This window comes from Canis lupus, chromosome 8 (genome assembly GCF_003254725.2).
Source record: "Canis lupus dingo isolate Sandy chromosome 8, ASM325472v2, whole genome shotgun sequence".
Taxonomy (NCBI): domain Eukaryota; kingdom Metazoa; phylum Chordata; class Mammalia; order Carnivora; family Canidae; genus Canis; species Canis lupus.
Window position 1 is genome coordinate 68,398,945 of NC_064250.1, and position 15,925 is coordinate 68,414,869.

General features: G+C 41.6%; 1 protein-coding gene across 5 annotated transcripts in view; it reads left to right on the plus strand.

The window, feature by feature from the left end:
• EML1 (EMAP like 1) overlaps positions 1-15,925 on the plus strand; it is a 212,469-nt gene that overhangs the window by 136,372 nt on the left and 60,172 nt on the right. For all 5 annotated transcript variants that reach the window (XM_025442903.3, XM_035720075.2, XM_025442902.3 and 2 more), the window contains one exon: positions 12,531-12,666. In XM_025442903.3, coding sequence (XP_025298688.3) covers positions 12,531-12,666 — 136 coding nt within the window. The remainder of the gene's footprint in view (positions 1-12,530; positions 12,667-15,925) is intronic.

Sequence of the window (15,925 nt, forward strand, 5' to 3'; positions counted from 1 at the left end):
TATGCATCTCTAGCTGGAGAGCTGGCCCTTGGTCCGGTAGCCATGGCTCAGTTGGGGGATCTTTCAGACAAGATGAATTGGAGGCAAGCCTCCTTTGGCTGTAAAAGATCACATCATCATCATCATCATCATCATCATTATTTAATATATAATTTCTAATAATTATTATAATAATTCTAATAATTATTATAATTCTAATAATAATTATTAAAGATTTTATTTATTCATTTGAGAGAAAGAGCATGAGCAGGGGGAGTGGGAGAGAGAGAAGCAGACTCCCTACTGAGCAGGGAGCCCAATGTGGGACTCGATCCCAGGACCCCAAGATCATGACCTGAGCCGAAGGCAGACGCTTCACCGACTAAACCACTTAGGTGTCCCAAGGCCACATTATTATCACTTTACATTATTTTGGCTGCCGTCCTGATACAGACTTGAAGTAGACGGGACACAGGGCATTCTGATTTTTAAACACTAAGTGTTGTCAGAGAAGCTTTGGGTTCAGTGTTTTGAGTTTTGGGCACATATGTTTGTGCTGCTTGCTCAGAGACAGGAATGTGCCATCATGAACAGGCCACACTGGTAGATAGTGAGCTATCAAAGTGCTCAGGATGGTTCAGCTCAAGGTAAGGGTGTGGTGGGTGCTATGTCTATGCCGCAGTCACCCCTGCCTAGTAGACGGCAGGGTCTACCCAGTGGCCCCAGTATTGCCTCTGAGGCCTTATATCAGGATTCTAATCCCTTTCCATGACAGTACTTCACTTACTTGAAGAAAGTTATCGTGACCTCTCAGCTTTGACTTACTTTTTATTATCCTCTGTATCACTTCAGTAGCATAACAGTGAGAACTGCAGTCTCGGGAAAGATAATTCACTAACAGATTGAGTTCATGGCTTCCTGAGACAGGGGGAAGATTGTGGCCAACCTATCACCTATCAAATGCTGGGCCTGTGGACGTAGAGTTTATCTAGAGGGAGCTATGTCTTAGATCTCTTTTCCTTGGCAACATTCTCCTGTCCCCAGGATTTTTAACCAGTCTCCACCTAAGCTCCCCAAACTTTGTTACTCTTTTTTTTTTTTTTAAGTTTTTATTTATTTATTTGACAGAGAGAATGGAAGCACAAGTAGAGAGAATGACAGAGGGAGAGGGAGAAGCAGATTCCCCATGGAGCAGGGAACCCGATGCGGGACTCGATCCCAGGACCCCAGGATCATGACCTGAACTGAAGGCAGATGAATAACCAGTAGAGCCACCCAGGTGCCCCTAAACTTTGTTATTCCTGTTCCCTTTTGCCTTTGGCTTTTTTTTTTTTTTTTTTAATATTGAGAGCTGGTTGCCCTGTCGTGCATCTTAACTCTAGAGAACCTCAGCCTGCAAAGTTTGCTTTCTTTTTGTTAGATTGACTTTCAGATGAGGAGATTTGGTGTGCTGAGCTTGGGTTGCCAGATCGTGGAGAAAGGAGAATCAGAGTTTGTGAAGGCACATATTTAAAAAATTCTTGGTAATATTAAAGTCTTTTCAGTGATGTGGTTGGAGCAGGCTAGCAGAATGCAGTGAGAAGATCCCCTTATATATCGCTGTTGTGGGTGTAGATACAGGAGAGTGCTTCACAAAGAAGAGTTCGTGGCCACATCATGCAGATTGGAGGATAAATGGATAGAAAGGAATGGAGGGAATGCAAGCTATAGGGACATGGCCAGAAATCTGCAACACTTCATATGCTTGAATACGGTGTCATCTTTTAAAAATGTTTGTGTTATCAGTAACAGCAGGGAAAGTGCCTGTGCATTGCATTAAGAGTCAAAAGCAAGATATAAAACTGTATATACTGTGTGATTCAAGTAAACAGACAAAATCTGTGCAAAAAGTCTAGAAGTATACCAAGAGTTATCATTGATTGGTGGTGGGTTTGTTTTTTTTTTTCCTGAGTGGTAAAATTGCGATTTTTTCTTTTTTTATACTTTTTAGTTGGTTTCTAAATATTCCCTGGTGTACTAAGCAGAAGAAACTTGGGTTTTAAAAATGTGTGTCTCTTACCCTGATCTTCACTGCACTGAGAAAAACAGCAGGGCTCAGAGCAAATGTCCGGAGGCTGGAGTTGGCTTGCAAGTGTTCTCTAGAAGACAAGGAATCATGGTTTGGAGTGCAATTCATAATAAGCCCATTGTATACATGCATGACTAATTTCCATTTCAGTGCTAGGAGAGTGCTATAAGATTTTAATGTAAAATGTAGATTAAAATATAGTCATTGTCCCATGTATCTGGGATTGTCTGCTTTGTTATGCATTAACGAGCGAATAATTCGTATTTATCCTTTTAAATTTTGCTTGTGTGTTCTGACTGTAATCTGGCAGCTTGCGTGTTGCATACTTGATAACCCTTTTGCGGACTTTTTTTATGGGTTATAATCAGAACCCTATTAAATAACAGATCAGAGAATTACTAAATATGACCAAAATCTTCTGGTAGAGATGCTCATATGCAAGTGGGTCCTGCCGTTCCCGGACATCAAAACCTTCTAGTCTCAGGACTTAGCCTCTGAGACTGCTGTTGTAAGCAGGCTAGAGATCGCCCTTCAGTAGTCTCTGCTACATTGACGTTTGCTCCTGATATTCAGAATGATTCTTGTAGCTACCATTTATTGATTGGCTGGACGTCGCAATAGATCTTTGGGATATGTGAGCCCATTTCACCTCTCCACAGTTCTTTGAGGTAGCTGATATCATGCCCATTTTACAGATGAGAAAACAACCTCTAGGAGATTGGATCATTTACCCTAGGTTACATAAATCCGGGACTGGCCCCCAGGGCCTGGCTGGACATGCCTTCTTTCCACCATCCATGTTGCTTTGCTTAGCAGTATTATTTAAATTCAGATTACTCAAATCAAACCAAATACTTAGGAAAGGAATAACCAAAGAACTTGAAATGAGGGCTCTCTTCTCAAGGTTTAACTTGATTTGCAAAATGTCGCAAATATTGTAGATCCTATTTGGCACATGATCATGTGAAATATTATGTATGGTCCCTTCACAAATTTTATTAGAGAGGGACAACTAACAAATTGAATTTGAAGGTCTCTGCCAGGAATGAAAATAACAAATAATTAGTTCTTTATCCTGGTTTAACTGCAACTAGAGAACAGTTTGTGTCCCTCTCTCCCCTACACTGTGCTTTCTCCTTGTCTTGCTCCTTACAAACAGTTCTATTACAGAAAATAACTTTGGGGGTTTTTTTTAGATGGAACACACTGTAGTTTCTCTCATTTTTCCCATAAATTGCCATCCCCGGTTTAGACAGGCATTATTTAGTGAATTATGGAGACGGTTTACTAGATATATTCAGTTTCCCAGATTGTAAGAAGGGTTATATTTAAACTTTATATTATGATGGAGCGCCTGGCTGGCTCAGTCGATTAAGCATCTGACTCTTGATTTTGGCTCAAGTCAGGATCTCAGGGTCATGAGATCGAGCCCCACAGCAGGCCGTGCCCTCAGCGTGGAATCTGCTTGAGATTCTCTCTCCCTCTCCTTTTGCCCCTCTCCACCCCCCTCTCTGATATAAATAAATAAAATCTTTAAAAAATAAAAAAACTTTATATTATGAAATGTCCAAATGTATATAAAAGTAGAAAGAAAAATACCTTTTATTTTTTACTTGGCTTCATGATCTATCAACATGTTCCCAGTTTTGTTTTATTTATTATCCCCCCTATGATTTAGTTCCCTCACCCCATTAGGATTATTTTAAGGTAAATCCAAAACATTGTATCATCTTATCTATAAATATGTCAGCATATATTTCTTTTTTTTTTTTTTTAAGATTTTATTTACCTATTCGTGAGAGACACAGAGAGAGAGAGAGGGGCAGAGACACAGGCAGAGAGTGAAGCAGGCTCCATGCAGGGAGCCTGACGTGGGACTCAATCCTAGGTCTCCAGGATCATGCCCTGGGCCGAAGGTGGCACTAAACCACTGGGCCACCAGGGCTCCCCGTCAGTATATATTTCTAAGATATAAGGACTCTCTCTTTAAAAAATCCATAATACCCTTATCACAAATTGATCATTAAAAATTAACTTCTTAATACTGTGTCAACGTTCAGATTTTTCCAGTTTTCTAATAAATAACTTCTTTATAGCAGCCTATTGAGATATAGTTCACAGAACATAAAATTCACCCTTTCAAACTGTATAAAACATTGGTTTTTAGTATGTTCACAAAGTTGTACAGCCATCCCCACTCTCTAATTTCAGAACATTGTCATCACCCCAAAAGATAGTCCATACCCATTATAGCATTTCATGTCCCCCTTGCCCCCCGCCCCCCAACCATCAATCTACTGACTCTGTGGATGTGACTGTTGTGGACATTTTGTATAAAAGGAATCATGCAGTCTGGGGCCTTCTGCCGCTGTCTTCTCTCACTTAGCATGTCTTCAAGGTACATCCGTGCCATAGCAGGTGTCGATACGTCATTCCTTCTGACGGCTGAATAATACTCTGTTGCACAGAGATGCAACATCCTGTTCATCTGTTCATCAGTTGATGGACACTTGGGTTGTTAATAAATGATTTTTCATAATCAGTTCATTAATGTCCTTTCTGCCCATATATATTTCCATTATATTGACTCTTCAGCCTTGTAGGATTCTTATATTACCAGACCCATGCCCCAGAATTCAAATAACCCATGATACCAGGGTTAGCCTCATCTGACCGCCAATGCTATATTAAAACTTGATTCATGTGTAGTTTGATCATTTTAAGACCTTTTTAAAATTATGTAAGCGGAGTTAGGATTTTAATCTGCTGTAAGTCCTCGGGCTTCCGGCACAGCAGATAAAAGTGATGTATCCGCACACTGTCCGGGACCTTGCTCTTCTCACTGCGGCATAGAGACATCTCCCTTACTCCTCTCCCAGTGCACCCCGGGGGGAGGAGCCCCACGGTCTGCTCACCCAGTCCCTGTGGGTGGTCTTTGGCTTTACAGCTGATGCTGCAGTGCTTGAGCTTGTGCATGTGGCATTTTTGCATTGTTTCCAGTGTGTCTTAGACTCAGACAGATTCCTAGAAACAGGACTGCTCGTCGGAGGATGAGAGCATGTGTGACTTTGCCAGGTGTCAGCAACAGGATCTTCCACGCTACTTAAGTAATTACCCACTTTGTCTTACAGCTTAGCAGATGCAGTGTGCCTCCTCCAGTTTCAAACGTGGACATCTTGTACATTTTGAAATGGATAATTAGAGGGTCTTGATCTGAGGGTCCTGAGTTCAAGCCCCACATTGGGCTCCGCACTGGGTGTAGACCCTACTAAAATTAAATTAACTTAAATTAAATTAAATTTAAAAAATACATGAAACCTATAAATAGATTCCTTCCAGTTGGGGCACCGGGGTGGCTCAGTCGGTTGAGCAGCCAACTCTTTTTCTTTTTTTTTTTTAAAGATTTTTTTTATTCATGAAGACATACAGAGAGAGAGAGAGAGAGGCAGAGACACAGGCAGAGGGAGAAGCAGGCTCCATGCAGGGAGCCTGACGTGGGACTCGATCCCCGGTTCCCAGGATCACACCCTGGACTGAAGGCAGCGCTAAACTGCTGAGACACCCGGGCTGCCCCAAGTAGCCAACTCTTGATCTCAGCTTAGGTCATGATCTCGGGGTCATGAGATCAAGCCCCTCAGCAGGCTCTGTGCTGGGCGTGGAGTCTGCTTGGGATTCTCTCTCTTTTTCTCTAAAAAACCAAAATTAAATAAATGGATAATTAGGAATTCTAGAGTCACATGGCCAGATATGCTAAAATTAGACTTTGGATTTCTACACATAACCACATACATGTCACGCTTTGCGTAATTAAATTTATTCTGAAATCTAATGGGAAATTCTAAAATTCTACTTACCAGATATTGCACATTGAGTTGTTACTATGATGTGAGGGAAAAGGGCGGCTTGGTCTTTAGGTTGTAACTCATAATAATAAGCATTGGTAGGTTGGACTTGCTAGACTCAAATTTCTATATTTCAAAACTATAGTTTTGAAAATATATCATCATGGATAGTACTTTTTTTTTCTTCAAAGATTTTATTTATTTATTTATTTATTTATTTATTTATTTATTTATTTATTTGAGAGAGCACCAGTGGTAGGAAGGGCAGATGGAGAATCAGACTCTACTCTGAGCAGGGAGCCCTACATGGGGCTTGATCCCAGGACCCTGGATTCATGAGCTGAAGGCAGAGGCTTCACCAACTGAGCCACCCAAGAGCCCCACAGATAGTACTTCTTGAAGTCTGGGTATTCCAATCCTACTACCTAGAAAGACTGAAAAAAAAAATTTCATTTCAGGCTTCATTGTGAATGTTCTATTTTATTTTATTTTATTTTATTTTATTTTTTCTATTCTATTTTATTTTATTTTATTTTTAAGATTTTATTTTATTTATTCATGAGAGACACAGAGAGAGAGAGGCAGAGACACAGGCAGAAGGAGAAGCAGGCTCCATGCAGGGAGCCTGACATGGGACTTGATCCCAGGACTCCAGGATCATGCCCTGGGCTGAAGGAGATGCTAAACCGCTGAGCCACCGGGGCTGCCCCATTGTGAATGTTTTAGACCTAAGATTGCAAATAACTTTTCTTAGAGCCTAAGATTTTTAGTTACTGTGCCTTAGAGTCATTTTGCAGGAAATTTAACTCTTGGCAGTTTCTTGAGGACCTTCTATTAAATAGGAAACCAAGGAACTACTGGCCTTAAATCCTCCCCGTATGGCAAGACCTAGGGCCTGTCCCCTTCAGCCCTGGGGCTCAGCTCCCTGGTGCATGGTTGGGTCTTTCTATGAACTTACTCTGGGTGGCAAAGTCATAGAAACTCAGAACACTCTTCCCACACGAATTAAGATCAGATTTCAGGGTGGGAAGAGACATCCCTAGAGCACATTTGGACTAAAATTGAAGCCTAAGGTCACTGCCTGTCGGGGACACACTGGTTCTAGCGCCCTGGCCCTTACGCCCAGACCTGAGGTCCTACCCCTATATCCCCTGCATCCCTCACTTTGCCAGGCACGAGTAAGAAAGAGGACCCTCTGGGGTCTTCCTCGGCCCCTCCTGTGTCTGCTGGACGTGGCTGAGGGCACTTGCAGGTCCGATCCCCCTGCAGGTGCCTCTAACCATAACTGAAACACTACACTAACTCTTCTCACACCACATTCCAGGGGCTCGATTGCACCCTGATGTCCAAAAGCATCTGGTCATCTGGGTGTAGCCGTGAATAATAGCTCCCGCCTCTCGCAGGCCTCTGCATCCCAGACACGCTGCGGAGAGCTCCCCACTCCTCATTCCAGATCCTCCCAGCAGCCCTGCAGACTGCATGCTCTTGTCCTTCCTTTACAAAGAAGCCAGGGCTCGGAAAGGTAGAGACTTCTCTGAGGCCCTGTAGTAAGCCGACCCGAGAGTGAGGCCGTCCTGTCTGATTTGCTCATTCCTCTGCTTCTCAGTCTCCCTTGAGATCTGAGATTCCGACCGTCCTGGTAGCGCTCCAGTGAGTGCGTTCTAAATACATACCATTTATCATTCACTCTCCTTTTATTTGAGGAATTCTTCTTTCGTGCTACGTGTCTCTGTGTTGCCCCTAGGAACAATTAAAATGTCATTTTAAAAAATCCCTTTTATGAACCAGAAGAATGTCTCATATCTTAGTGTCATGTGGAAGTAAAGGAGTCATTTATCTTTGCACCTGATGAGCGGGAAATTGTGTTTGAACCTTTCCCTGTGCTATTTCTTGTCGGTTTTAAAGATCGCTTGTCTGCAAATGACTCATTATAGCTGCTCTTATGTCCTCCCGTGCTCACGATCCAGGCTGGTGCTTGTTCACGCTGGACCTTAGGAGGCATTTTTTTCTTCCAGAATTTTCCCTGTATGGCGGCCGCCTTTCTTCCTTGCGTGGCTAATCATGTCTAGACGTGGAAACGTGGAAGTAACCTGCTGAGGTGTGTCGTGTGCAAAATAAGCACTTAGTAGGCACATTGCTGGCAGTGGTGGTGCTGCTGCTGACGTCAGTGGCGACAAAACCCAAGGACATTATCCAGCTGGGTGCATAGCACTAACGAGGTCTCTGCGACTTCCTGTCACTCCGAGGGCGGTCACCATGCCCCCGCTCCATCCTCTGTTTTCCTTTCCTGATTTCTCATCAGAATTTTAAGAATTCTGTGTGCTTTTGATGATGCTCTAGTACAGCTTAATAGACAAGACCTGTCACCCCCTGTGGGGAGCCTGCCACGTGCAGTTGGCCTTTTCATGAGCTTCCAGAGCCCTGGGTGCCCTTTATGGAGAAGGACAGAACTAGGTTATTATGAGACTGAATTTTGAAGTTATGACGCAAGAAAACATAAAAACTTCATAGTGACTCAGAAATGCTAACATAATGCCTTCTCTTGGTATCAGGACTTTTGTTTTTTTGTTTGTTTTTTGAGATTTTATTTATTCATGAGAGACACAGAGAGAGAGAGGCAGAAACACAGGCAGAGGGAGAAGCAGGCTCCATGCGGGGAGCCCAATGCGGGACTTGATCCCAGGACCCCGGGATCATGCTAGTGGGCAGGTGCCCCGGAGGTGGGGAAGGACAGAGCACGGGAGGTGGCGGGAGGTGTGGTGCTCTGGCTGGGGGTAGTGCCTGTGCCCTTTGCCATCTTCTGTCACATTTGAAAAAAGAGGGAAGCCTGGCTCCCCTGCCTTAGGGACTAGAAAGTTTTGAGGTGTTAAAAACTTGGCATTCAGGGGCAGCCCAGGTGGCTCAGCGGTTTAGTGCCACCTTCAGCCCAGGGCGTGATCACTGGAGACCTGGGATCGAGTCCCAGCGTCAGGCTCCCTGCATGGAACCTGCTTCTCCCTCTGCCTGTGTCTCTGCCTCTCTCTCTCTGTGTCTCTCATGAATAAATAAATAATTAAAATCTTTAAAAAACAAACAAAAAAAACCTTGGCATTCTGTGCAGTTTTGTCATTGTCTTTAAGAACCTAAATTGAGGCCGGTTTAATTCTGTGATGCACAAAATAAATTCTCCTGGCATTTCAAATAAATTCTGCTAGCATTTCAAATAATTTTTTTGATTTCAAAATCGTGTTAGGTTTACAGAGAAGTTGCGAGGATGGTACAGACAGTCCCCATCTACCCCGCACCCAGTTTCCCCTGTGATTGACATTTTACATTAGTATGCCACAATGATGACATTTTTAAGAAATTTTTGTTTTTTATCTTCTTTTTAAAAGATTTATTTATTTGAGAGAGAGAGAGAGAACATGATGGGGCAGGGCAGATGGAGAGGGAGAGAATCTCAAGCAAACTCCACGCTTAACATAGAGCCCGAATCAGGGCTCCCTCCCATGACCCTGAGGTCATGACCTGAGCTGAAATCAAGAGTCAGATGCTTAATCATCTGCACCACCCAGGAGTTCTGGTGATACTTTTTTTTTTTTTTTTTTTTTACTTGGAGGCTCACTTTATTTGGATTTCCTTTGTTTATCCCTGGCATCCTTTTTCTGTTGTCCCAGGATCTCATCCAGGATTACATTCGGTCATCCTGTTTCCCGAGGCTCCTCTAACATGACATTTTCTCAGATTTTCCTTGTTTCTGATGACCTTGACAGTATTGAGGAGCCCTGATCAGATAATCCATTGTCCTTCAACTTGGGTGTGCTGAGTAGGTCCGGAGGACTGTAGAGGTACAGTGCATTTCCGTCACATCCTATCCAGAGTGCGAACTGTCGACATGACTCATCACCATGACGCTGGCCTGGATAGAGTTTGCCAGCCTTGACCACATTGGCATGACTTCTCCGTCCCACCTCCACACTGGACTGTGCAGAAGGCAGTCGCTGTGCTGCCCACACTCATGGAGTAGAGGACTGTGCTCTACCTCCTTTCTTTTTTAAACCTTTTCATTCTTTATTTATTTGATAGAGAGAGAGAGAGAACACAAGCAGGGGGAGTGGCAGAGGGAAAGGGAGAAGCAGACTCCCCACTGAGCAGGGAGCCCAATCCGGGCTCCATCCCAGGACCTGAGCAAAGGCAGAGGCTTCACCAACTGAGCCACCCAGGTGCCTCTGTGCTCCATGTCCTTGAGGATGAAGTACCTACATAAATTATCTGGAATTTGCACAGGAGATGTATCTTTTCTTGCCCATTTAATCATTTACTCAGTAATTACATCAGCATAGACTCGTGGATATTTTATACTTTAGGCTCTAATCCAGTGCTACTTTATGTATTTTGTTGCTGAAATTGTCCAGCTCCGGCTACTGGGGGAGCTCTTTCAGTTGACTCCTGGGTTCCTTTGACTTGGCCCCATCAGTATAGGGTTTGGGGTTCTTTTGAGCACTTCCTTAATCTCTGGCAGTAAAGATACTGTAAGCTCAAGTACGTGCCCTGCCCCTACCCCAGGTTAGGGCAATTCCCTCAAGAAGTCCTTGTTCTTTTGTTGTTATGGGATCGTGTTATAAACTAGGATTTGGGTGCTGGGTGTGTCATTGTTTACAGTACCCTCGGAAGGCAGAGCTAAGAAATGTGTTTACACTGGGGTGCCCGGGTGACTCAGTTAAGCGTCCAATTCTTGGTTTCAGCTCAGGTCATGATCTCATGGGTCATGATCTCATGACGTGGGATCGAGCCCTACGTCAGTCTCCCCACTCAGTGGAAAATCTGCTTGAAGATTCTCTCCCTCTGCCCCTCCCCCACTCATGCACACTCTCTCTCGTTCTAAAATAAATAAATAAATCTTAAAAAATAAGAAATGTGTTTATATTAACCCATGTTTACATACATAGATATAATTTTCTATCTGTAGCTATATTAGGCTCAACATTGCTTGTACTGAGGTCTCCTACCCCCTGGCCCATTCAGCAACCTGCCCTCCTGACCCTTGCATGTCTGTAGCCTCCTTGTGCAACAGCGAGAAGCCTGGTCCCCACCATCCTCCATGCTGTTACTTAATTGTTCACTGTTAGGGTTCATGATAGTGGTTTCAGAGGTGTTGACCATGCCCTGTGGGAAACAACGTTACAGACCCAAGCACAGTGCTTAGATGCGCGCACCTTCCCACCTGCCCCCTTCCGTGAGGTTATAGCACATACTTGTAGTATAGTTTGATTCTTTTATCCCTCATGGGTTCCCCCATCCCCTGATTTTTGTTTTCATACATTAAAGTTCATTCTTTGTGCTCTAAGAGTCTGTAGGTTTTGACAGATGCACAGTGTCACATAGCCACCATGCAGCATCATACAGAATCCTTTTACCACCCTGCTCTGGCACCTTACCTATTCGGTCCCCTACCCCCACCTGGCCAACCTCTGGCAACCACCGATCTGGTTTTTGTCTCTGTAATTTTGCCTTTTATGGAATGTCATATAAATGGAATCTTACAGAATGTAGCCTTTCAGCCTGGCTGCTTTCGCTGAGCAGCATGGGTTTAAGACTCATCCTTGTCCTTGCGTGGATTGCTTCCCTGCTTTTTTTTTTCCCCCTGAATCATATTCCATTGTCTGGTTGTTTATCCACTCACCATTAAAGGACATCTTGGTTGGTTCCAATTTTTTATAATTATGAATAAAACTGCTATAAATATTAAATGCAGGTTTTATGTAGACATAAGTTTTCAAATAGTGGATTAAATTCCTAACGTCACACAATGACTGGATCATATTGTAAGACTATATTTAGCAACCGTCAAACTGTCTTCCAAAGTGGCTGCACCATTTTGCATTCCCACCAGCAATGAATGGGAGTCCCTGTTGCTCTGCATCCTGGCCAGCAATTGCTATTTTGTTTGTTTTTTGGATTTTAGCCACCCTAATAGGTGTATAGAGATATCTCATTATTGTTTTAATTTGCATTTCCCTAATGACAAAAGATGTTGAGCATCTTTTCATATGCTTATTTGCCATCTGTAGATCTTCTTTGGTGAAGTGTCTGTTCAGATCTTTTGCCCATTTTTTTAATTGGGCTGCTTGTGTTCTGACTGTGGAGTTTTAAGCATTCTTTTTTTATATTCCGTATACAGGTCCTTTATCAGATACGTGATTTGCAAATATCTTCTCCCAGTTCGTGGTTTGTCTTTTCATCCTTGTAACAATGTCTTTCACGGAGCAAACATTTTTATAATTTTAATGAAGGCCAAGCAATCATTTTTTTTTTCTTTCATAGATTGTGCTTTTGGTGTTGTATCTAAAAAGTCACCAAACCCAAGGTCACATGGAGTTTTCTCCAATGTTTTCATCATCTAGAAGTTTTATAGTTTCGCACTTTACACTCGGGTCTTTGGTCCATTTTGAGTTAGTTTCTGCGTAAGGGGTGAGGTTTTTGTCTAGGTTCATTGTTCCAGCACCTTGGTTGAAAATTTCTGCTGAATTCTCTTTGCACCTTTGCCAGTTCTGCCAGTATTTTAAAATTGATATCCTTTTCTATCTTACCTGTCTTCAGTTCCATAAAAAGTTACGTTGACTGAGGGGAAAGTTCTGATTGCGTTTCTGCTTGTCTTACAGCAAGACCACTGGTACAGACCCTGCCTTTAAGGACCACTGTCAACAATGGCACCGTGTTACCAAAGAAACCTAGTGGCTCTCTACCATCCCCCTCCGGGGCCAGGAAAGAAACTGCTGTGCCAGCTGCAACCAAAAGGTAGGTACAGAGTGCCGGAACCCAACTTTGAAAGGGGTTCCATCTCAGATTTAAAATAAACATTGCCTTTTTATATGACACCTCTTAATTTCTTGTCTGAATTAAAACTTGTAAAAGTACAACATTTGGTGTGTTGCCCTCTCAGGACCTATATGAATTTATTATTCTGCTGTTTTTAGACTAAATCTTACTGTCTTTGAAATCTCATTGGCTAACACCATGGTGTGCCATTTTGTATTTTCTCTTAGAGTTCTCTTGAAAATACAAATGAGAGTGTCACCTGTGTAAAAATGAATATGCTCTTAAAAAAAAAAGAAAAAAATGCTCTTCCCAACTTCATACTTGGCACAGAGCAAAATTCAGATTGCCATACCAACCTTAACTTTTTATCTATAAAATTCAGATAAGCTCCTACTTTTAAATGGTGCTTAACTGCAAAGTTCTAGATATTAATGTTGTCTGTCTGATAGAGCATAGTTTGCTCTTAACATCTCTCTAATTTCATGATTGGGATATTAAAATTTTGTATCTTATATGCCAGGCCACTTTTCTAACTTTTTAGGCTCTAGAAAATTAAATACCTGATGGTGGTATAGTCTAGAAAACCTTAAAGAAATCCTTCTGCAGTGCTACCCCTGAACTTGTTATGAGCCCAACCATAGAAGCTATAGAGCTTATTATGGTACTAACTACTTACAGGGGCCAGGCCAGGGAGCAGGAAGGTGCTCTGGGCCATGCTGGCACCTCCAGTGGGCTCGCATGCATTAGATCAGATGCTGGGTTGTGACTTCGATGAAGACATAGAGATCCCATCTTCTCTTTCAAATATGTAGCATTTATACCATCCCTCAACAAGCGAATTTGCATTGTATTTTTATCAGATAGAGCTTCATGTACTTATTGTTTGTGAATTTTAAGAAAATTGGTTTTGCAGGGCATTTTAAAACTTAAATGTTGAAATCCTTAGCCTCATTTCGTATCTAATACTTGCTTGAATCAATTATTTCTAATCAATGTAAAGTGACCTTCTGGATTCTAATTGGCAGCAGTGGATATGGACTATCTTTTTTTCCCCCGTCTAGATGTCGAAGACTGCCAAGGCTGACTTTATTTTAGGATTCAGATTGCCATCTGTTATAAAACACGTAACATTAAATTTATCATCTCAACCATTTTTAAGTGTACAATTCAGTAGTGTCAAGTACTGTTACACATTGCACAGCAGATCTCAAGAACTTTTTCATCTTTCTTCTGTTTCCTTTTAAAATTATTTATTTAAATTTTAATTCTAGTATGGTTAACACACAGTGTTATGTTGGTTTTGAGTGTACAGTATAGTGATTCAGCCATTCCATATGACACCCCGTGCCCATCCCAATAAGTGCCCTCCTTCATCCCCATTACCTACTTCCCCCAGCCCCAACTCACCTCCCCTCTGGTGACCATCAGTTTGAAGAACGTTCTCATCTTGCAAAATCAAATCTGTCTACCCATCAAATAGTAATTCCTACCCCAAGCCCTTGGCAATCACCTTCCTACATTCTGTTTCTATGATTTTGACTACTTTAGATACTTCATATGAGTGGAATCATAATGTATTTATGTGTCCCTTTGTGACCACCTTATTTTACTTAGCATGATACACTTGATGTCCATCCATATTGTAGCATATCCCAGGATTTCCTTATTTTTTAAGGCTGCATAATACAGAAACATACACATACCCCACATTTTCTTTTTCCATCCAACTGTTAATGAACATTTGGTTTGTTTCCACCTCTTGGCTATTATAAATGATGCTACAATGAATATGGCTGTGCAAATAGCTCTTCAAAATCCTACTTTTAATTTTTTTTTGGGAATATATCCAGAAATGGGATTGCTAAGTCATAAGATAATTTTATTTTTAATTTTTTGAGGAACTGCCATGCTGTTTTCCATAATGGCCACACCATTTTACATACCTACCAACAGTGCAAGGTTAGTGGGTTCTAATTTCTTCTCATCCTTGCCAAAAACTTGTTATTTTCTGTTCTTTTGCTAGTGGCCATCCTAATGGATATGAAATGCTATCTCATTGTGGTTTTGATTTGCATTTCTCATATGATAAGTGATATTGAGCATCCTTTTTTTAAAGTAATCTTTATGCCCCATATAGGACTCGAACTCATGAGTTCGTGATCATGCCCCAAGATCAAGAGTCACATACTCTCTACTGACTGGCCAGCTGGGTAGCTGGATATTGAGCATATTTTTTATTTTTAATGTTTATTGGCCATTTGTGTATCTCCTTTGGAGAAATGTCTATTCAGGTCCTTTGCTCATTTTATTTATTTATTTATTTATTTATTTATTTATTTATTTATTTGAGAGAGAACACAACACACAAGCAGAGGGAGGGGCAAAGGGAGAGGGAGAAGTGGACCCTCTGCTGAGCTGGGAGCTCAATGTGGGATCACAACCTGGGCCAAAGACAGACACCCAACTGAGCCACCCAGGTGCCCTCTTTGCCCATTTTTAATCAAATTATTTGTTTTTCTGTTATTGTTCTTAAACTGTAGAATTTCTTTATATATTTTGGAAAGTGGCTCCATATTAGATATATGATTTGCAGATATTTCCTCCCATTACATAGATTGCCTTTTCACTCTATTAATTGTTTCCTTGATGCACAGAAACTTTTAAGTGTGATGTAGTCCCAAGTGTCTATTTTTAATTTTCGTGCCATATCCAAGAAATCATTGATAAATGCAATATCCTGAAACTTTCCCCTGTGTTTTATTCTGGGAGTTTAATGATTTTAGGTCATGCATTTAGATCTTTAATCCCTTTTGAGTTCATTTTTGTGTATTGTCTAAGATAAGGGTTCATTCTTCTATGTGTGGATATTCGGTTTTCCCTTTGCCATTCATTGAAAAAGACTGTCCTTTTGCTGTCCTGTGGTCTTGGCTCCTTTGCTGAAAATCATTTGGCCACATACTCAAGGGTTTATTTCTGGGCTGTCTGTTCTGTTTCATTCATCTATATTTGTCTCTGTGCTAATAAAGACACCTTACTAACTTCATTACTGTTACTTTGTAACCTGTTTTAAAATCAGGAAGTTTGAGGCCTCCAGCTTTGCTCTTCTTTTTCAAGGTTGTTTTGACTATTGGCTATATGGGGTCCCTCCAAATTCCTTTTAAATTTTAAGATTTTTTAAATTTCTGCAAAAAAAAATCATTTTGATAGGGGATTTGTTGAATCTATAGATCATTTAGGG